At 41.0% G+C, this 22,385-nt stretch overlaps 1 protein-coding gene across 23 annotated transcripts in view; it reads right to left on the bottom strand.

Annotated features, from left to right (window-relative positions):
• NRXN1 (neurexin 1) overlaps window positions 1-22,385 on the bottom strand; it is a 1,255,052-nt gene that overhangs the window by 984,544 nt on the left and 248,123 nt on the right. For 2 of the 23 annotated variants that reach the window (XM_084623808.1, XM_084623809.1), the window contains one exon: window positions 530-624. The exons of the other annotated variants lie outside the window; for them this stretch is intronic. In XM_084623808.1, the coding sequence (XP_084479934.1) occupies window positions 545-624 (80 nt within the window). In that variant the 3' untranslated portion in view covers window positions 530-544. Of the gene's footprint in view, window positions 1-529; window positions 625-22,385 lie in introns of those variants that run through there. 23 annotated transcript variants of the gene reach the window in all.

The raw sequence follows: 22,385 nt of genomic DNA, 5'->3' as shown, positions 1-22,385 counted from the left end.
TGCAATCTAAATCCTAAACTTTATTAGACTAAGCAGCATTTGGATCAAGCAGTTTTCCTCACCCCACTGGATGTTGCAGGTAGGTTACAGTCCTTAATATGCAGGCTTTCCCTTTAAGCCTAGGACAGAATCATAGAATCATCGAATATCAGGGTTGGAAGGGACCTCAGAAGGTCATCTAGTCCAACCCCCTGCTCAAAGCAGGACCAATCCCCAACTAAATCATCCCAGCCAGGGCTTTGTCAAGCCTGACCTTAAAAACCTCAAAGGAAGGAGATTCCACCACCTCCCTAGGTAACGAATTCCAGTGCTTCACCACCCTCCTAGTGAAAAAAGTCAACAAAAATGGCTTCATCGTGTGGACGAGTGCAGGGTTAAATTGATCTAATGCTGCTAAATTCAACCTAAACTCATAGTGTAGACCAGGGCTCAGGCTCTGCCCTGGCGGTCTTCCTGGGAGTGTGGAGCTGGTTGGTCAACAGGCAGCCGACTGCTACGGTGGAGGGGATGGCCCAGCTGCTGTGTGTAGAGATCCACACCAAACTCAAAGCCATCTCTGGGTTAAGACAGGTCTCCTCAGTTCAAGTCTTTGTCTTCCCAGCATTCTTGTTCCCTTCAGCATAGCTGGGGTAGGAGAAAGGTAAAAGTATGATGCCACTGTCTCCTATTTTATATCGTCAGTCCAAGTGCCTGGAAAACTCTAGCCTAGATTTGTCCTGGTGGGCTTTGGACTTGTCCCAGAGTTGAGCAATCCTTCTGGTGTGGTCTTGTGCAACTGAGTCATAGGCTTTATCTACACTAGCACTTTTGTTGGTAAAACATTTGTTGGTCAGGAGTGTAAAAACCCCACCTCCCTGAATTGACATAAATTTCACCGACAAAAATACCAGTGTGGACAGTGCTTCCACTGCTCGTTGGAGGTGGTTTAATTATGCCAGCGGGAGGGCTCTCTCCTGTCAGCATAGAGAGGCAACATGGGAGACCTTACAGCGGCACAACTGCAGTGGTACAGCTGTGGCATTGTAACACCTGTTGTGTATTCACAGCCATAGATTTCAGCATATCCCATTGTGTCATCTTTGCCTAACTCTCTTGCAGAATTGTAAATCCCTGGTTTACAACTCCCCTGCTGATTAATGGTCATTTACTGCCCGCCTTTGTTGTTGTCACTGGAGAACTAGTGTGGATGACTCCCAGACTCACAACATATTTCAATAACAACCATACAGCAATATCTCATAATTCCATACACACTAACCATATACATATTTTGACAATGTATTTAGTTGTCAATGTACTGAACAATGGGTTTAATAGACTGTGACTTTTCCTATGATATCTTACATGGCATGCTTTGTATAAAATATCACCACCATATACAAATTATGAATATGGGCATTACAGGGTGCTATTTTGAGGTACAGTGTGTCACAGTATGTGGGGGGAGGGGGGACAGATGTCCAGCGCAGGTATACCGTAAGGATGGCATACAGTGATCAGATGAATGGATTAGTATAAGATTTAAAGGAGATAGTCAGCACTTCTATGAATGGTACAAGAGGCAGCCAACTCCCACCCCCCTTTGTAGCCCCATTGCCACTCTAACCCTCATTCGAGGGTGTTTGCCAAGGTTACAGCAGCTGGGGGACCAGAAAGAGTAAAGGGGGAGGGCTGACAGCAGCTCCCTCCAACCCCCCGGGTATATGTAAATGATTATAGGATTACCTGCACTGTGCAAATTTATCTGCTGGGTACTCCCAGACATTTAGGAATAAAGTTGCAGGCTAATTAAACCACATCCAGTGTCTCCTATCCTTCTTCCAGCATACCCAGACAGCTCCTGGATTTGGTTATCTCTGTGATTCAGTCCCATTCAGAGAACACATCAGTGCTTTAAAATGAAATTTACAAAGGTAGCATATGACTTCAGCTATAACTTGTTCCTTATTCAAAAGCCTTTTTTAAAAGAAACAAACAAACTACAGTGTGTTATAAGGTTGCACTGAATTATGAGATTACTTAGTGACAGCTATTTAATTGTCTGGAAAGTTTGCAACAATTTTTTATTTAGATGAAGGATCATAATGATTGCATTCAAAATTATCCTCTAACTTTAAAACTCACCAGGGACTCACTCCATTCTCTCTTTCTCTCTGACATCATCCAGCTACTCCTTTTCCTGCTCACTCTGCTCTTTTCACCTTAACCACTTCTGTTTCCTTCCTTCTTCTTTCTCCTTCATTCCCAGTGTTGACCTTAATTGCTGCTTTTTCCTTTCATCACTGAGTCACCAATTCATGTTTTTAAAGCTCACCCTATAAACACCATATTTTGTCCCTTCTTAACACTGTAACTCTCACATATTTAGTAAGATGAGGCCCTGAAACATAAACTCTTGGTATCAGAGGCCCGGTATGAGACCTAAGGCCTGAGCTGAAGTAATGGTCAAGACTTTTCTAACATAAAGCAAAGTTAAGCTGTGAGCCAGGGGCAGGCCCTGCTCACAGAAGCTGGCAAGGAAAAGGTTGATGTTGCATAAAGATATGCTGTTGCACAAACATATATCTAAAGTGTATTGGATATCAGAACTGTACACAAATGGTACAAGAACATTCTTATACCATCCACATAGACAACAAGGATAGGGGCAAAAGGCTAGTATGATGGATAGAGTTCTTTTGTTCGAACAACATGTACAAGGTGAGAGGCGGCACCTCACTACGTAAAAGAGTGGTGCATAGTAAAGGGTTGATGGTAAAGGGGTTGCACCTCAATACATCAAGAGTGTTGTGTAACTTGTTTGTACCTGTGTATAAGAATGCATCTCTGGGGGGAGTCTTTGTCCCGCCTAGGGGGCAGTGGAAAGTCCCGCAACTGACTAAGCTGAGTCCATTGCCAGGGAGCACAAATTCATAGTATGCCCTGTAGAGTCTATGGGAAACTATCTCTGTGCTTCGTTTGAGCATAAACCTGGCAGACGTGCCTTCGTACCTTACTAGAATCTGCGGTCATTGGGGGTTCTCTCGGGGTCTCCTGTGTTAGCTATCTGCACAGAGCTGGGACAGCACACAGAGGGAACACGCATGCAGTCGACTGTTATCATCACCGAACATGAGCAGAGAACCACGCCGGTACTTCTGACAACAACATATATATTCTGGGCTAGTTTGTCCCTTGCCATACATAGGGAAGGGAGGGGACAAGGACCTCTCCCACATCTCCTCTCAGCCCTCACACAGGGACTGAAGGGAGCACAGGATCTAGGAAAATCTAGCCTGACAGCAGTACTAGGAAGCCCAGACAGTGAAAATAGCCATGTTGTGCTATTAGAGCTGAAAAGGCATGAGAGGAATATACTGTGCATCCTGTTGACACATTCAGTTTCCAGGTGAACAAATGGGAAGACACACAGCCCACTGTAATTAGGACTGAATGCTCTTGGGGGCAGAGATGATGTTTTCCTGAGTCTAGGTGCAGCATCTAGTAGAACGTAGCCCGATCTTGAGTGCATCTTCTGGGCGTTACCACAATACACATGGCAACAGGAGGCAATGACTCAAATTATCTAGACATCTTTGAATGAAAGACAATATAAATTAGACAGGTTAATAATCTGAAACCCTTCCAGTAGATTAGACTGACTGTAACAGGAAATATGTATGCTCTATTTACCTCTAGACAATTTGCTCTAGACAGTGCTCCAAACACTGTTTAAGAGTTGAAGATGGTCAAACTCATTACCATCAGCTCAACATGAGTTGGTTTGAATTGAAGATTGCAGCTCAGAAAGCACTTATCAGTTAATGATGGCTTTCACTGGTGGAAAATAAACCTACTTCCTGTCTTTGACAGTAAACTTCCATTTCATTATTTTGGCAGAGAATGTCACTCACTGTGCCACATAACACGATGCAGTCATTTCACAAGAAATGACACAATTCTGCTGAAAAGTCCTCAGAATTTTGTTGTATACAGAGAGTTGCCTGCTTCATGTATTGAAGAGGAGCTTTACATTCTAATGAGTTAAATACCAGAGGTGCTGTGACTGTGCAGGCAAACTGAGTAGCCATTATGTGTTTGGCAATGGCTCAGGCAACAGTGGATGTTGACACTTGTTTCTGGAGAGAGGGAATATTGGTCAAAACACTAGCGAAAGCTACTCTTTTCAAAGAGACATGGGTTGCCAAATTCATCCCTGATGCAACTGCACAGTACAGCACTCTGGAACACTACCGAGTCCAATACATTACAGCCTGCACTAATATTTAACCTTTGCTTGTATGACCTGCCATCTTTACCTCCTGTTAAAGTATGACTGCTCTGGGCTATTGCCACGTTTCCATCTCCTTCTGTTCCAGCAGCAGAATGTTTATTCATCAAACATTCATTCTGGTAGTGTATTATTCACAATCTTCCCATTTCAGGCATTCAGTCATGAAGAGGAAAGAAACACCACGATTGTTATTCATGTTGCATGTCCAGTCAACTAACAGTTAAAATGAACAGTTTACAGACAATCCCTAGGCTGAAATGTGTTTGAGTATTTCAAATAGTTTCAGTTAATACATTCACAGAAATCAGGACTACATCAGGGATTACTGCTGAGACATTTATGTCTCTGTTGTTGATGGTCAAATTATTATTACAAAATTTAGCTTCTTTTGCAAGACAAATTGTTTGCAAATCAATCCTCTGGGAATTACTTTAAGATAATCAATAAAAGTGCCATGACAAAAATACAAACACACACAGCTCAAAGATATGCTAATAGATCACTCCATAGCATCTAGATCAGTTAGTAGCCTCAGTAACAAAGGAGATCATAAAAAGGCATGGGAATCTTAGCCAAAAACATGGTATTGGACTCACTAGCCATCTCCGCTTTCTGATCAGGTTTCCCATAGCTCAGGCTCTACCAGTCATTGTTAGCCTAGCAACCGCCAGCATTAACGAGAAGCTGCAGAGCATCACTTAAAGTGTGTGCAAAGATGCTACACAACCCCCAACCCTCCTCTTCCACTCTCAGACGCCACCAGCAACCTAATTTTCCTGGCCCAGGAGCCACCCCCTCCAGATCTGAGTGAATGGCACTGTGACCCAACACATCAGGGTGCAGTGCCACTCAGGTTTAACTTGGCCAAAAAAGTGATTGGTCCATGTGGGCATCCCAGCTCTGTGACCTACATTAACATTTACTCAGGAGTGTGCACTTGCCTGTTTTTTCACTTGCCCTTCCCCAAAAAACAGGTAAAGAAAGTAGATGTGCTGTGATGAGTCAGGAAGAAAACACACAAAGGAAGAATTTAGCACTTTTCAAAAAAATATTTTCAAAGAGACAGAGCAGTCTGTCACCGTTGCCTTGGGTAACTCACTTTGGATATGTTTACACTGCAGCTGGGAACATGCTCAGAATAGCAATGTGGATGTTGCGGCATGGATTAGCCACTTAGGTACGGACCCAGGGGCTCAGGCAGGTTTGTACTTTGGGAGGCTAGCCTGGGTTGTTCCCTATGCCAAAATGTCCACACTGCTATTTTTAGCACAGCAGCTCCAGCGGAGCTAGTGCGAGTCTGTCTATCTCATGTGGGATGCTTGCTCTCAGCTGCAATGTAGACATACCCTTAGGGGCACTTACAGAGTAGTAAACAGTCAGAAAACCTGAGTTCTATGCCTGAATTTGTCATTGATGCACTTGGGGAAGTCACTTAACTTCTCTGGGCTTCGATTACCTCCTTTATTATATTCAGATACAAATATTTATCTTCCTCCTCCTCACCACTGAGACCTACAGATAAGAGTGCAATATAAATACAAAGTATTATTTCACTTGGCTGTAAAATGAGGGTAATAATGTCCATCTATTTTAAACACTTACACAAGTATTACACACACACGCCCTGCCTCCTGTGAAGTATTATACCTTCCCTCCCCCACGTCACCTCGCCCCCACCCTGTTACTAGTTTCCTTCATGTTCTGGTGCTTTTCCTTAACTCTGGTGTAGTTAGATTGTGCTCCAGACACCTTGACAGAGCCTTTTGAAACTAATAAGTAGTTGCTGATACCCTCCATAGGAAGGTACAGTCATCCTGAAATATGAAATTTGCTGCACACGTTTCTCAGACTTCAGAGGATCTGCCACTTGTATTCTTTTGGAGGTTAGTATTGAACATTTTCAATCTTGTGGATGACTTTGAATATTTCCCCTCTTTGTTTCCATGTGGCCATACTGCTTTACCAGGTTTATCTTTATGTGAATTTTTTTTCCAACAGTACATATTTGATAAGGATTTGGAGAATGATTGTGCATGTTTTGTGCAATTCTCATTAACAAGGACTCACTTGTGATCAGCTCTGCTGCATTTTCTAGCATCTTTTTAAATAAAAAACATCTACACATGGTAGTTTACAACCATTAATCTTTCAAAAACACATTTATAACCCAAGATACAGTGGGAAGCTTCAGCAGCAATATAAAACTGACTGCCAAGTTTTATGCAGTGTAGTTGTAACCATGTCAGTCCCAGGATGTTAGAGACAAGGTGGGTGAGCTAATATATTTTATTGGACCAACTTCGGTTGGTTAAGCTATGTCTACACTACAGTTTATGTCAGCATAACTTATATTGCTCAGGGGCATGAATAAACCACCACCCTAAAGTGAAATAAATTACAATGAAATAAGCACCAGTTGGACAGTCCTGTCAGTGGGAGAGCTTCTTCCGCAGACATAGCTACCACCGCTCAAGAAGATGGTTTTTTATGCTGATAGGAGCACTCTCTCCTGTTGGCATAGTGTCTTCACCAGACGCGCTAGAGCAGTGCCTCCGCATCAGTGCAGCTGTACCGCTGCAGCGCTGTATGTGTAGACACCGCTTTAGAGATACAAACTTTTGAGCCACAGAGCTTTTCTTCAGGTTTGGGAAAGGCTCTCCAAGGGTCGCAGCTAAAGCAAAGTGTAAGAGACTGTTTAGCAAAAGTAGTTAGCACATATTCTAAGGGACCATTCAAGTGGTGGCCTATTAGCATATCTGCAGTCATAGGACAAAAAGAGGGGGTTAGTGGCTTACAGACTGCAGTAATGAGCCATAAATCCAATATCTCTATTCAGTCCACGATTTGTAGTGTCGTGCAGAGTTATGAATTTAAGCTCCCAGGTTCGTCTTTTGAAAGAGTTGTGCATGTTTCCTTTGAGGATGGGGACTCCTAGGTAAGGCTACGATTTAGTCATGGGTATTTTTAATACAAGTCATGGACAGGCCATGGGCAATAAATAAAAATTCATGATCATGTGACCTGTCCATGACTTGTACTATAAATATCCCTGGCTAAATCTTAGCTGCGGTGCCCCAGGGGCAGCTCCAGCAGCAGCTAGAGTGGCTGTCCTTGGGGCAACCTGAGCAGCTGGCACTTGGGCCAGTCACCCTGGCCACTGCAGAAGTCATGGAGGTCATGGAAAGTCATGGAATACGTGACTTCCACGACCTTCATGACAGATACGTAGCCCTACTGATAGGTCAGCTATAGAGTGATTGCTTTGTGGAGAGTGTTCTCCCACAGGTGGTTCTTATGCTACTAAACTCTCTGTATGAAGCAGGTTTACTTCACTTGCTATCAACCAGGAATCTGCATAAGAAGCAGGCTCCAATACGCTCCTTAAGTCTGAATTCAATAAATCTGTACACATCCTAGGTTAGTGAATATATTTTTTGAAAAGGAAAGCATGACCCTGCAAACGACCACAAACAATATAATGGAGCTAGTTTTAGGCTACAGACCTTACAGCGGCACAGCCATACCACTGCAGCTGCGCCATTGTAAGGTCTTTCGTGTTGCCACTCTATGCCGATGGCAGATAGTTCACCTGTTGGCATAATTAAACCACCCCCAATGAATGGCAGTAACTATGTCAGCAGGAGATGCTCTCCTGCTGATATACCGCTGTCCGCACTGGCACTTTTGTTGGTGAAACTTAGGTCTGCCATGGGGTGTGGTTTTTTCACACCCCGACTGATAAAAGTTTGTCCTAATGTCGGAGGTCTGGTGCCCCGCTTTGAAGGAAAAACATTATTTCTGTCACTAAACTGTGGGAAACAAGAAATCTTAAAGTTGCTGTTGCATTCTGGGAACTCATAAATAATACGTTTGTGAACACCAGTGATGCAATTGTTTTAAATCTCTATGCAAATAAATAATGCATTGCTCTGTGTACAGAGGAGGACAGGCATCCTTCCATGACCGCAGTTAATTCCATGTGAGAACAATATTACAAGCTAGACAAAAGAGTTCCATTTAAGAGTGAGCATTTGGGAGGAGTGAAGTCCCTTGCAAGTATTCTTTAGCACATCTGTTTGTTCAGTCAAGTACCTCAAACCATTTTTTCCTCTCGAGGAAGACTGATAATAACAAGATTTTAAAGGAGAAACAGTGTGCCCTTATGGGCTACAATCTAATGCAAATGTAAGGACTCGACTCAGAAGGGTTTACACTGACTCCACAACTTGCGCTTGAGCACATGCTTTAAAAAATGCAGAAGTTTAAGTACTTTTGTAAACAAGGATGAATTTAAGCACATGCTTAAACGCCTTTGTGAATCAAGATGTAAGGGCTTGATCATTCAAGGTACTGAGCACACCTGCCCAATCCAGCAAAATGTTTAAGCACATATTTAACTTTAAGCACACAAGAAGCTCCGTTGGCTTCCATGGGACTAGTTGTGTGCTGAAATGAAAGCACGTGCTTAAATGTTTAGCTGGATTGGCTCAGTGGCTCAATACCTTGCAGGACTAAACCCTAAATGAGGGCAAACACTCAATGTTCAGAAAGGGAGATAATATTTTATAAAGTTATTATTTTTTCATCTTCATTGGACTAGGGCAGGTGCTTCCACAATTGATGCTCTCTGATCATATGAGCAATGGGGCAGTTTCTCAGCTAGTGCAAATCACAGCTCCAAATGGGGCTTGGCAACAATTGATACCAGCTGAAGATTTGCCTCACTGTGTTCGGTGCTCACACTAAAGTGTCTCTGTTTGCCAAGCCTTGGCATCGTAACAGTGGGCTGTCTCTGTATGAGGCTCCCCCACCAATAAAATTACATACGGTAGGCAACCTTTTTAATCTGGGACCAGGGTGAGAGAAATTATTAGCCCATTATGGGGGAACAGGTTTTCACACTTAGACCTTGGAGTGCACTCTTTTCTAGCCCTAATTTTGAAAGCACGACTGAGACTAAATGAAATTGTGTTTGGGGTTTTTCGGTGTCTTATATTTCCTTTTTTAATGTTAAACTTTTACTGTATGTGAGCCCCAAACTCTCCTTTTCTTCATTCAAACAGTGTTGTGAACTCTCATGATTTTATTGAAAGTCAGGTGATATTTGATCCTTTTCTTAAAGCTTCAGCTCCTGGGAATCATGTTAGTTCATGAGAATCTCCATATTTATTTACAGCGCACTCCATTTATAAGAATCACTGACATAAGAATCAACCGCATATAGTGATCAAAACCGCTAGGACAAGATAATTCCGGTACTAACTAAAATACTCCACTCATAAGAATCAAATCATCTGGGATGGATGTGATTCTTATAAAAGGAGTGCACTGTAATAATAAATTGAAAAGGTAAGTTTCTAGTTCACAGGGTTGTCGATAAATGCTTGAAAACATGAACCCTAATGGCTCAAAGAATAAAAGGCAAAGAAGAAAAACATGTAGTTATTTTGTCAAACCTCATGATTTTTAAGCAAATTCTATGATTTTTGGTGCCCTGACAAGAATTTTAACTTCAGGGGTTGGCAATACCGTCATTGTTCTAGGAAGAGGAGCTTCCTAACAGTTCCTGATATCATAAACAGGGAAGGCAGTAGGAGAAAACATATTCCTGAAAACAGATTGCTGCTTCAAAGATTAACCACAGCATAAGAAGATCCCATAGCAGGAGCCAAGAGCAGAGTGGGGAGGTGCAACCTTCCCTGAAAGACACCCTCATCACTCCCAGAGCAAGAGCAAAGCTGGCCACGTGCACGGAATGAAGAGGGGAATTACAAAATCATGTTTGGCTACAGAAAGCTGCAGGACGCTGGTGTGATGGAGCAGTCTCTCTATTCCCCTTAAGTATATCTTCAGATCATCCAGTGTCTCACTTAAAATTTGCCTCAGCTCCTCTGCTTAGCATCATAGCTCTCCTGTATTGTCTCACTTCTCTAAAAGCTGGACTACCAGAATGGACCAACAACTGAGTTTCAACCAAGTTGGCATTGCAACACAGAGTACCACCACCTCAGTTAAAAGTCTGTGGAACATGCAGCAATCTTTGGTATATCAGCTACAGAACAACACACAACAGTAGGTTAATTTGTCCCTTCTGAGTTTGTAGTTTTGTACATGGTACTGCGTTCTTGGTGCATTGTTTTCCTCCTGACCTGCATTTCTCTTGCCTTCCCTGGTCAGTGTCTCTGCTGACATATAGCTATGTGCACTCATTACAAATTGACCCTAGGATCACAAGATTCCTTTCACAGTCAACAGTGTGTTTATTACGTTCCCTTGAAATAGGGCTCTGAAATATGAAAGATGTTACTATACAGGGAGGGAAAAGTTCAGTTATACATTAGAGAAAAAGTATAAGGCAATCATATATAGTTGATATATGTCATGCCCAGTTAAACCCTGGTGTTTCCTCATTATGTTACAGAGGCAGAGTGGTGGGGGCGTACATTCTAATAGTAACGCTGGGTTCTCTTTCTCCACATGTAACCAACAGATCTCCTGGGTTTGGTGCTGTGGCTTCAAGACCATGTAGAGATTAATAAGTCTGCTGTAGCCTTAGCTAAGGGCCACATGGCTTTTAGCTCATGCAGTAGAGACTCATGCATTTAGCTCCAGAGATCCCAGGTTCGATCCTGCCAGCCAATGACTGGGGTCTGTCAGTGTTACACGCATACCCCCTCTCTGAGCAAAAATCATATCTTGGAGTAGGGAGGGTATAGGGATTCAACATAAAAAATACAAATATTCCTCATGATATTTTATAGCATTTGATGTACTGAGGGCAGCAAGTTCACGTGAAAGGGTCAAATTAAAGTATTGAGCCATTTTGGATGAATGATTCCCCCCCACCATCCATTCCTATAGTTCACCTATAAAGCCCTATACATTCATAGACACATCACTAGAAGCATTGCTTAGATTTTATTTTAACTGCATTATTCAATTTTATACAAAAAAGTTTATTGTTTTAACCATTTCCAAAAGCCTTTTCTTGATTTTCTGCCATTTCAGTAATTATAGATAAGCTGCCCTCAGGTGTCATGTGACAGGGAATATTATTCTGCCTGGTGGCACTATTATGGTTACAGCTTTGTCTGCATTTCTAGCATAAAACCTATTTGTCAGCTGTTTATAACTCAGCTGTGAAAATTGCTATGCCAGGTCTCAGGCTGAAGTAAACATCCCCCTCTCCGCCACTATAAGTAAAGGAAAAATAGTTTAGTTATGTTAAAGTTGTATCCACAATATGGAGCTTTATCAATTAAAGATGTTTTGTTTTACTGCCAGCATAATTCAGGCGTATATAATTTTATAAAATTAAGTTTGGCAACATAGTTAATGGCCCAAATTCGGATTTCAGTTACACCAGTAAAAGGGTTTGATCCAAAGCCTACTGAAGATAATAGAAGAATTCCACTGGCTTCAGTAGACTTTGCATCAGGCCCTGAGGAGTCAACAGTGTGCCCTTGTTGCCAAGAAGGCTAACAGCATTTTGGGCTGTATAAGCAGGAGCATTGCCAGCAGATCGAGGGATGTGATCATTCCCCTCTATTCGGCACTGGTGAGGCCTCATCTGGTAGTGTGTCCAGTTTAGGGTCCCACACTACAAGAAGGATGTCAAAAAATTGGAAAGAGTCCAGCGAAGGCAACAAAAATGATTAGGGGGCTAGAGCACTTGACTTATGAGGAGAGGCTGAGAGAACTGGGATTATTTAGTCTGCAGAAGAGAAGAATGAGGGGGGATTTGATAGCTGCTTTCAACTACATGAAAGGGGTTCCAAAGAGGATGGATCTAGACTGTTCTCAGTGGTAGCAGATGACAGAACGAGGAGTAATGGTCTCAAGTTGCAGTGGGGGAGGTTTAGATTGGATATTAGGAAAAACTTTTTCACTAGGAGGGTGGTGAAACACTGGAAAGCGTTACCTAGGGAGGTGGTACAATCTCCTTCCTTAGAGGTTTTTAAGCCTAGAAAGCCCTGGCTGGGCTGATTTAATTGGGGATTGGTCCTCCTGTGAGCAGGGAGTTGGACTAGATGACCTCCTGAGGTCCCTTCCAACCCTGATATTTTATGATTCTATGATTCTATGAAATTGAGTAATGTCAGTGTGCTACTGCAGGTTTATATTTCATATATCTGAGGTCAGAAATCTATCTTTTAAGGCTTGCGGGGTGGGGTCGGACCTTTTTGGCATGCGTGTTTTAAATAGCTTAATTTTGACAAAATATTTCTCATGAAAGTATGCAAAAAGCATTTTAAAAATATGTAAATATTAAGTTGCATAATATAACAGTGACTTGGAGTGAACTGAGATTTTGAAAGGATTCTTTACTGAATACAAAACTGTACTTTGTGCAAAAGGCACTTCAGGGCCAAAATTTCCAATCAAGACCCCAACAGGTGTAACCACAAACATGCATGTGTTTCCCTTTAACTGAAAAAAAGACACTTATTTACACATTTACATTTTCCAGGCATGAAGTGTGGTCACCTATTTTGCCACAGAAATACCCTTTTGTAAACATACATACATAAAGGTTTTATAGGTGAAATAGATACAAGTACATCTTTTCAATGGATTTTTGCATGTGCAAGGTGGTCCAGTGACCGTGAGTAAGTCACTTAGTTTCTGTGCCTCGGTTTTTCATCCAAAACATGGGGATAATAGAATTTCCCTACCTCACATAGATGTTGTGCAAATAAATTCCTTAACGCTTGAGCTGCTCAGAGGCTATGGTGATGGAGGCAATATGAGTACCTAAAATAGATAGACTCAACTCTCCTTTTCAAATGTGACCCTAAAATTGTACCTGTTTCATTAAGCCTACTCAACCAGTCAGTGGTGTAATTACCAGCTTGCGGTACAAACAGCAGTGAAGCCATGCCAAGTACAAATCCTCCCCAAACCAGGGGGTACAAACAGGCATGACTAAACCATACCACTACTGCCTGTGCTACCACAGCTACTATTTGTGCTCACATGCTGAATGAGACCTAACGTGAATATGTGCATGTGAACTGGGAACGACAGCCCTAGCCCGTAGTGTAGAAATAGCCTAAAAGTTTGTATCTTTGTTTTCCTTCCTTGTCAGATGGCTTTTCCCTCATTCACAAAACTCAGGCTCAGACTTTAAGTCAGAAGGGACCATCGAGACCATCTAGTCTAACCTCCTGCACATTGCAGGCCACAGAACCTCACCCACCCACTCCTGTAATAGACCCCTAATCTCTGGCTGAGTTACTGAAGTCCATATGGTTTAAAGACTTCAAATTACAGAAAATCCACCATTTACACTAGTTTAAACCTGAAAATGATCTGTGCCCCATGCTGCAGAGGAAGGTGAAAAAAAGTAAGATCTCTGCCAATCTGACCTGTGGGAAAATTCCTTCCCAACTGCAGATATGGTGATCAGTTAGACCCTGAGCATATGGGCAACATATACCAGCCAGGCACCTGGGAAAGAATTCTCTGTAGTAACTCAAAGACTTTTATTCAAGGAGTGTGGTGGAATCTGCATGGAATCTGGTAGGGGTGCTATGCCTTTAGTCAGATTAGGCATGATAAAGATTTGTTCACAAATGGAAACTGTAGAAAGACTTTATGTTGCAATTCCCAAATAGTCAAAAACCTGAGTTTTGGGCTCCATAAGACCATGTTATATTAGCCACCATAATTATCAAGGAAAGACTGAAAATATGAGGCTTTTTCATTCCATTAGTAATTATTCATTCAAATGCTTTCCTATGTATGATAGTAGAAATTAAATGGCAAACTTCTCTTAAGTCTCTTTAGTCAAATGTATATTTTTGTTTGATTAAAGCTGCTCAGTCATTATTATCAAGAATAAAGAAAGGAAATCATAATGCATTATTCTTTTAAAAAATAAATAAATTCTAGCCTGCTTAGCCATAGTACAAGAAAAACTGACAAGGCACTAAGTTTGGCTGGTGGAAAATTAATCTGGGTCACTCCATAGTACAGTTGCCATGGCAACTGCATTCAAAATGTAGCAGGCATGCTCTTCATCAATGTTAATATAACATCAGGCATTCTTTGCAAATTTTTAATCAATGTAAACCATAAAGCATCCTTCATAACTAAGTCTGAATCAAAAGTAAAGCTTGCATGGTCGATCCTCTCCTTTGCCAAATCCCTGTCACACATCTCTCTCCTGCTGTATTTAAGAAGCTTGTAATGTCATTTTGCTGTAATATAGTTTTAAATACAGAAATTTCATGAAAATTTTCCCATAAAATACATATAAATGTTACTAGCAGAATGTGTCCAGGCAGTTAAAATGAGAGGATTAAAAGAAGGTTTTCCCTCGGTGCATTTATTTAATACCTGTACTTCCATTGTAAAGCCCTGGGCCAAATTCCAACCTCAGTAATACCAACTTAAATCCAGAATAACTCCATTGGCTTGAAAGGAGATGCTCTAGGTTTATGCCAGCATAACTGCTCAGAATGTGACCTCCTGTTTTGAAAGGTATTATAACTTGACCCCAAAAAACTTGCTCCATGCTTAAACTTTTCATCATCTGTGGTCCAAAGCCAAGAGCTTTTAAAAATTTTTTTACATATTTTATATTGAAAAAAGTTGGCTCAGAAGTTTTCACGTTATAGAATTCTTTAAGGTAAACCTTTTTTGTGTTTCAGAAACTTGTTTTAACTCCTATATCTCAAATACAGTTTAGTATTTTTAAACTGAACTTACCATCAGCTATGACAATATAGAAACACAGAGGTTTTAGATGGAAAAGGCCTAGAAATCATTAATTTCCCTGCCAGTGTTGGGTGGTCTTCAGTTTGAGTTTGGTTTAATTTTAGAGTGTACACCTGAGAAATGAGGACTTCTAATCCTTTCCTATCTTACAAGACCTCAGTGTAAGGAAGTTTTCTGCTATTCACTTAAAAAAGAGACAATTTGAATTTCATCCTGTTGCTCTGAACTCCTGCAAACTTGTGTGGCCTGAGCCCATTGTTATGAATTGAGCTATTTTTTTTTCTGTTTTAACGTCCTTCATATACCGGTAGATGATACCTCCCACTTGCCTTTCTATTCTGTGTATTTGTTATTGCAGGAATCACCAGCTGGGTCTGTTACCTCGGGTTTACAAGTTTTCATAGCATGCAGTCACTGGTTAGTCTTTGAAACAATGATGTCTAGCTGTGAGTTTTCCAGTGTGGTTTCTTCTGGGGGGAGCTGTGAGAAGCAACAGAGGGCTTGCTCTTTGCCTCAGTCTCTTTAATTAGAGTCAATTACTGAGGTAGAGTCATTCCGTAGCTACTGCTATTTGAGCTGAGATCCCTCTAAGAGTAGACTACCTGTGTGCTCTTTATAACCACCTCTGTTCAAGGATTGGTGTGTAAATATGCAAAACAAACAAGCTGCACTAAGAATATGCCTAGTGTCTATTACTGATTTCTCCTCCAACGAGAAGCTGACCTGCAAATCTCCCCGAACCCTGACATCTGCTACTGCTTAGCAGACAGCAACATAACATACATGTATAGGGACCAAACCCTTTTAAAAAGGGCCAGTTTTGCCTAAGGTAGGGTGACCTAATTATGACACCAACCTTGGAATCTAAACTCTGCAGGTGATAGGTCCATCCACAGGTATCAGCTTGGCTTAAATCCAGTACTATCTAAGCTTCCCTATACTCATGAGAGGGAATACCATGAATACCACAAATACTGAACTGAATTCATAGAAGATCAGAGTTGGAAGGGACCTCAGGAGGTCATCTAGTCCAACCCCTTGCTCAAAGCAGGACCAATCCCCAATTTTGCCCCAGAACCCTATATAACCCCCTCAAGGATTGAACTCACAACCCTGGGTTTAGCAGGCCAATGCTCAAACCACTGAGCTATCCCTCCCCCCATTTTAATATACTATTTATTATCAACATCAAGAATTCAAGTACAAGTCAAGCCCCAAAAAACATGAGTGGTGGGGTTGTTTAACACATCTGAGGTTCTTTTGATATGCCTGCTGCTCTGAGTTTTTAAGAGTCATATTTTCAAACCCTTCACTGATGACACAATAGTTTGCAATGTGATCTGAGAAATATTTTAAAGGAGTTGTAGATGAGCTACACAAATCAACTCAAAGCAAAAATTTTGTGGGCATAATAGAACGATGTTGCAAATTCTGAATCAACAAAGCAGGTACACATAGTACTGCAGTAAAGATGGAATTAAATAGAGGGAGTGTCTCTAAAATAGAATGATTTCACATGGCCAGTCTGCCATTTTAGAACACTCACCCTCTTACTCTTATACTCAGACTCTGCTGTGTTTATTTCTAGTGAAAAGTTCAGTAACAAAATAATAGAACTGAACTACAAGAAACATATGTGCATATGCACACACACACACACACGCCTTCACCCAACAACAATTTTGAGGAAGAAATTACCTAACCAGCAAAACATTTTCCAACAGAGGATTTCTCACAAGAAAGCACCTCAGCAAAGGAAGAAACTGGTATTCAGTACATTGAAACTCTTCCTTTGTGCTCTCCTGTTCCATCAACAGCAATAGAAAATAAAATAAGAAAAATTTCACAAGGAGAAACAGACACAGTAATAAAAAAGCTCTGGCAAGACCATTCACCAAATGAAGTGGAAGCCATTTCAGAACTCAACTCCTGTGACAGGTAGAACAGACTTTTTATGACCTCACTAGTGTCCTCAGAGATGCTTAAGAGGGAGACAGCAAATGGCTCTGATGAGATTTAAGGGCCCTCTCTTACCAGCCAGAGGGGAGGGAGGAGCTTTTCTAGTAGAGCTGACCAGAGGATGTCAATTTCATTTCATGGCAACTTTGAGGTTTCAGAATTTGTTTTCATTCCACACTAAAGTAAACCCAAAGCCTTTTGAATGTTTTTGCAAAAATGCAATTGTGTTGAAATATGTTTTGGATACAAAACTGAGCTTTTTGATTTGGGAAAGTGTATGGTTGTGTCTCTCTCTGAGCTGGTGTTTAGTGCACTGGGCTGGGAAACTCAGGTCCCAGGCCCTGCTCTACCTGATTTAGAGTTTTCATCCCCAATCACTCTGAATCAGGTAGAGCAAGGACTTGAACTTGGGTCTCCCACATTCCAGGCTAGAGTGTGCATGCATAAAAGAGCTCTTTTCCTCTCCCATCCCCACAAAAAAGAAGACTTTCAGACAAAAACTTGGTCAAAACAGATGTCTCCATAAAACATTTCAGCTTCAGTAAAAACAGCATATTTAAATTAAATGCATTTCTATGGAAAATATTCTGACCATCTCTCTTCACTGGATACTAGCACCCCCTAAAACTTTTCATTCTTGTGGTTAAGAACACTTCCCTTTATTATACGTATTTATATAAATGTACCATGGCTGAAGAAATTTTGAAGTCTCAAAGTGTCTGTAGCACTCATCACATTATTACTGAATGCTGACCATCAGTCATTCAAATCAAACATTTTGATGGTGTGTCAGCATGTCACAATGAAGGGAAAAGGCAGTAGGCCAAATTAATCACTGGTGTAATCTCATTAGCTTCGGTGGAATTAAATCAGAAATGAATCTGACTTAATGATTCCTGACTCTAAATCACAACCCAGATTTAGAAAAAAAAATCTTGTCTAAAACCTATAATCCAGCCTGGTAGCTATAATGTATACATGCTAACCTTAAAACACAAGGGAACATTCAGTATTCTACTGTTTGATAATCAGTAAGCATGGCATTGCCACTGTTTCAGGGCAATTGCATATGTATTTCCCTTCCATGGTCCATCAAGGCCACCCATTTTTAGGCTTCTGTCTCCGAGCTGTTACCTCTCTTGGGTGGAAACCCACATCTGAGGATTTTTAAGAGGGCAGAGCTTCTGGATTTACACAGTGAGATTCCCAGCAAGCTAGACTGCCTAACCCGGCCAACACTGATATTTTGCTTACTCTTCAAAGGCTATGACTAGTATATTGCCTACAGTTGTGAATTGTCACACAGTTCCTTCTAAGCAAGCACATTTATTCTTAAGGTAAAAGCATCACAGAAAAAAAAATCAAAACAATAAAAGAACCCAAATACATGCTAGAACCTTACCATAGATCACTCATCAGTCTTATGGAGCCCTAATAGATCAAGAGCTTCTTCAAGGATTGTTCCCACACACCCAGGGACAGAAATTCCTAGCTGTTTGCTGGATAAGAAAGAAGGTCCTGAGTCAGTTTCAACTCAGGCTATTTAGCCTGAAGTCCTTTGTTTGTCAGTTGGTCTCTGGAGAATGCACTTATGCAAGCTTCCCCAGGAGGTGATACTTTGAGAAATGGGGGGAGGGGAGTTGGAGGAGGTTACCTAGCTGATCTGCCTTAATCACTGTGTTTAGCTCCTAGAAAAGCTGTAGTAGCCATCCACCATGGAACAGAGCATAATCCTACATGAACCATTCATTTAAAACAATAGACCCCAAAGATATTGCAGGAAGTTGCCCTATTTGCACAATATCTTGCAAGATGCAGATATTCGGGAATTAAAGTAAGCAACAAACTTGTTCTCCTGAAAGATCATCTCAGCTCTGTAAAGTCAGAAAGAAATTGGAAGAGTGCTTTTAAAAAGATACAGACAGCACATTTTCTGTTCCTGTGAACCTAACAAAGAAGTTACCATCTGTAGCAACGAGCCTGAGGAAGAACAGTAGAATAACAGAGTTTCTTCTCATGTTTAAACAGCTCATTCCACTGGGGTTTTCAGTTTTATGGTTCCTAATGAGGAACAAAGAGATTTTGCAGCTGTGTTACATATTTGGCACCACAGATGTCCAGCAAAAAACCAATGCCACAATAGGATAGAATGTGAAAAAAAAAACCCTTTGGTAATTAAATATTAAATAACTGTAAGCAGCAGCCACTCTGCTACATATGTGGATCAAAACAGCCTTAATTTTTGTTCATTTGTTCCTGTAAAAATGTTCAATGCATCAGGGCCCACATTCTAAAGAATCATACATACAACAGAATACATACAATTTAGAGCTGGTTGAGCTACAAAACATCAGGATGTTATTCTATTCTGGGTCCCAATTTTAAATTTAGATCGGCATACTACTCGTCAGAGGCACCCTACTGAAACAAACAGAAGTAGCTTTATGAAAAACCAGCCATCTGATGAAGGTAATCATAGGGCGTACAACTGAAACCATGGGAAACAAACCATATGAACGACATCTACTGAGACCCCAAATACTTAACATTCTATATATATTAGTGAAGACCGCAGAGTATTTTTGGATACTTTGGGTGAAATTTAAATGGTGTTATTTCATAAACATAACAGCAATATTTACATTCAGAAAGACTTCTCAAAGGCTGTTTAATTACGTTATAACCAGAATAATTTGTGCTTTAAGTTTAACAGAGGTTGCTTTAAATTTGTGACAAATTAAGACCACATGCAATTTCAATTCAATGAGACTTTATTGGCATGACAACTACACAAGAGTTGCCAAAATATGGGAAAAGTCAGGTATATCAGGTGTGCTTGCAACTACCAGGAAAAGGTTACACGGTGTGTTTTGGATTTGTTTCTCCATCATTACTGTCCACTCCTGGTTCTGTGGCAGGTTGTTACATAGCACAGTACTGCTATATCTGTACGAACAGTTTATATATAAGCAGACAAACAGTTAAAAGACAAAACTAAGCACTTAAACCTGTAGCCTGCATTCAGAAAGCCAAAGGGTATTTTGTTCAAGTAAGGATTGCAGGATTGGGATTTAAATTAAAATTCAGCTTACACCAGTCAGCTGAGTGACTTGCAGTCATGTCAGTCTATGCATCATGGTCCTAATGCTTATTTCCCATGCAAAGTACCAGCACAAGGATTTGGTGCAGGATTGCTCTGCAGAGTTGGGGGAAGAAAAATCTTCTCCTGATTGTGGAGAGGCAGCACAGCCACATTGCGGCTATTAGTGCATTTACAGGGCTGCAGTAATACATACACAAAGAAAGCTTGGTGGATATGCACAGTGTGGAACCACTGACCCTGCCCTCACTTTTCCCCAGTCTGAACCATAAGCTTGAGCGGACAGAGCAGACTTGTGGTATTGCAGAAACACCTTCGGCACTGTACCACAGGTCCATCTACTCCAGTATCCTGTCTGACAGTGGCTAGCACCAGATGCTTCATTAAAAAAAAAGTGAAAGAAACATAGTGTACGATCATGGTATAACCATCAAGAGGGGAAGTTTCTTCCAAACATTTATCATGTAGAGGTTGGCTTTATATCTCCCTTTGGAAGATGCCATGAATATGTAACTGTTGTGTGGGCTACAAACCCCTCATCCCTCTGGTGCAGCAAAAATGCACCACTTCTGCTACAGTTCTGATTCCAGGATGTAGGCTACATCAGGAAAAGAAGGCTGGCCCAGTAATTAAGGCATTAGCCTTGGACTTAGGATGCGTAGGTTCACTTCCCTGCTCTGTCACAAATCTCCTGTATGACCACGGGCCAAGATTCACAAAAGTGTTTAGATACCTAAATCCCAGTTTTAGGCTCCACTATGATTCACAAAACTTCCACTAAATCTTGGGAATCTATGTGCCTAAACTCACCCAATGTTTAAGTTTTTGCAGTAAAAAGGTCCCTAGGTGCCTATGTTTTTTCCTCTGATCATGCACATTGTTGCCTCCCTCAAAGTGTTATTTGGATGCCTAAATCCAAGAACAATTCACAAACCAGGGAAGATAGGTGTTGGCCATCTAAATTGTGGGGAGTGGGGTAGGGGGGCAATCTGGCAGGCATGCTCAGAGGCCACCTTCCAGATTCACCCCTCAGGTGAGCTCATGTAAAGCAGCTGAGGAGCTTCCTTATAACTTTTAGACCAGTGATTAGGTCCTTACCTGGGATGTGGGAAGCCCCCAGTTCAAGTACCTCCTGTGCCTGAGAGAAAGGATTCGAACAAGGATCTATCATTTCTCAGGGGAGTGGTCTAACCACTAGGCTATGGGATATTCTGATGTAGGGTGCTAACACTATCAATTTGTGCTGCTAATACAATTGCTCTATGCAGCTGAAGTGTTATTTTGCAATGTGACCACTCTCACTTGACCACTCTCACAGGTGTTAACTCAAATGCAGATAACTTGAGTTGAGTATGAAGCGAAGACAGAGCCTGAAAGTTGGGTGCCTAGCCTTATTTGTGTCTTAAATCTCATTATTAATTACTAATGTAAATAAATTAATAAGAATATACACTTTGAATCCGAGAGGAACACTAAAATGCAAGGGAACTTGAAGATGAAACTTAATAATTTGACTACACTGCTGTGCTTTGGTACTACAGATGGTCTTCTCAGACACCATGGTGTCTATTCTCTCCTTGATATACAGGTGTATATCACCCCAGGGTACTATTCTCCCGTCAACGTTTGTGCAGATACATGCACAGCTTCGTGAGTTAGTTAAGATAGACTGTTCACCATCAAATACATTTATCTTGGTGCCACATAAATTAACCTGGACTATAATCTTAATTGACTACAATAATGGGCTATACTTAGCATACAGATTTTGTTAAAACTATGTATTGAGTGGTAAGGTTCACATTCATTCCAGAATAAGGGACTGGCAGCAGGTTAAAGATGACCTAAAAGTAAAAGATCTCATAAAACCTGTAGAGGTTCTTGTTTCATTATAGGCATGATCCTGTAAAAACATCCCAGCTGCCCACACTTTAATTGATTTCTGCTGCTGAGAAACCAATTAATAAATGAACTAGGAATAGGATGGGAGCAAATTTTAATTTTACATTTTAAAAAATCATGCTGCAGTGTCACAACTGATGTAGATAAAATATTTTCACAATAGATAATATCCTGAATTTCTTCAGTGAACCTCCCATGAAAATCATACCAGTCTGTTTTATTTAAGTGATGCCAACATATTTATGCAGTACACTGCAGATAATACATAACTTCAGTGGGTAGCTATTATAAGCAGTAATTACAGGTTATTGTTACTAGAGAAAGCATCCAAGGTCTTTGTAAGTATAAATAGAATGAAATATTTAATTTTATGAAAGCAAAATTATAGTACAAGGTACCTAAGGATCTAATCTTGCACAGAATTCAATG

The sequence above is a fragment of the Lepidochelys olivacea genome (assembly GCF_965140295.1).
Source record: "Lepidochelys olivacea isolate rLepOli2 genome assembly, chromosome: 3".
Lineage (NCBI taxonomy): Eukaryota > Metazoa > Chordata > Testudines > Cheloniidae > Lepidochelys > Lepidochelys olivacea.
The sequence above is the reverse complement of the archived record's forward strand: the minus strand, read 5'-3'. Positions and strand labels throughout refer to the sequence as shown.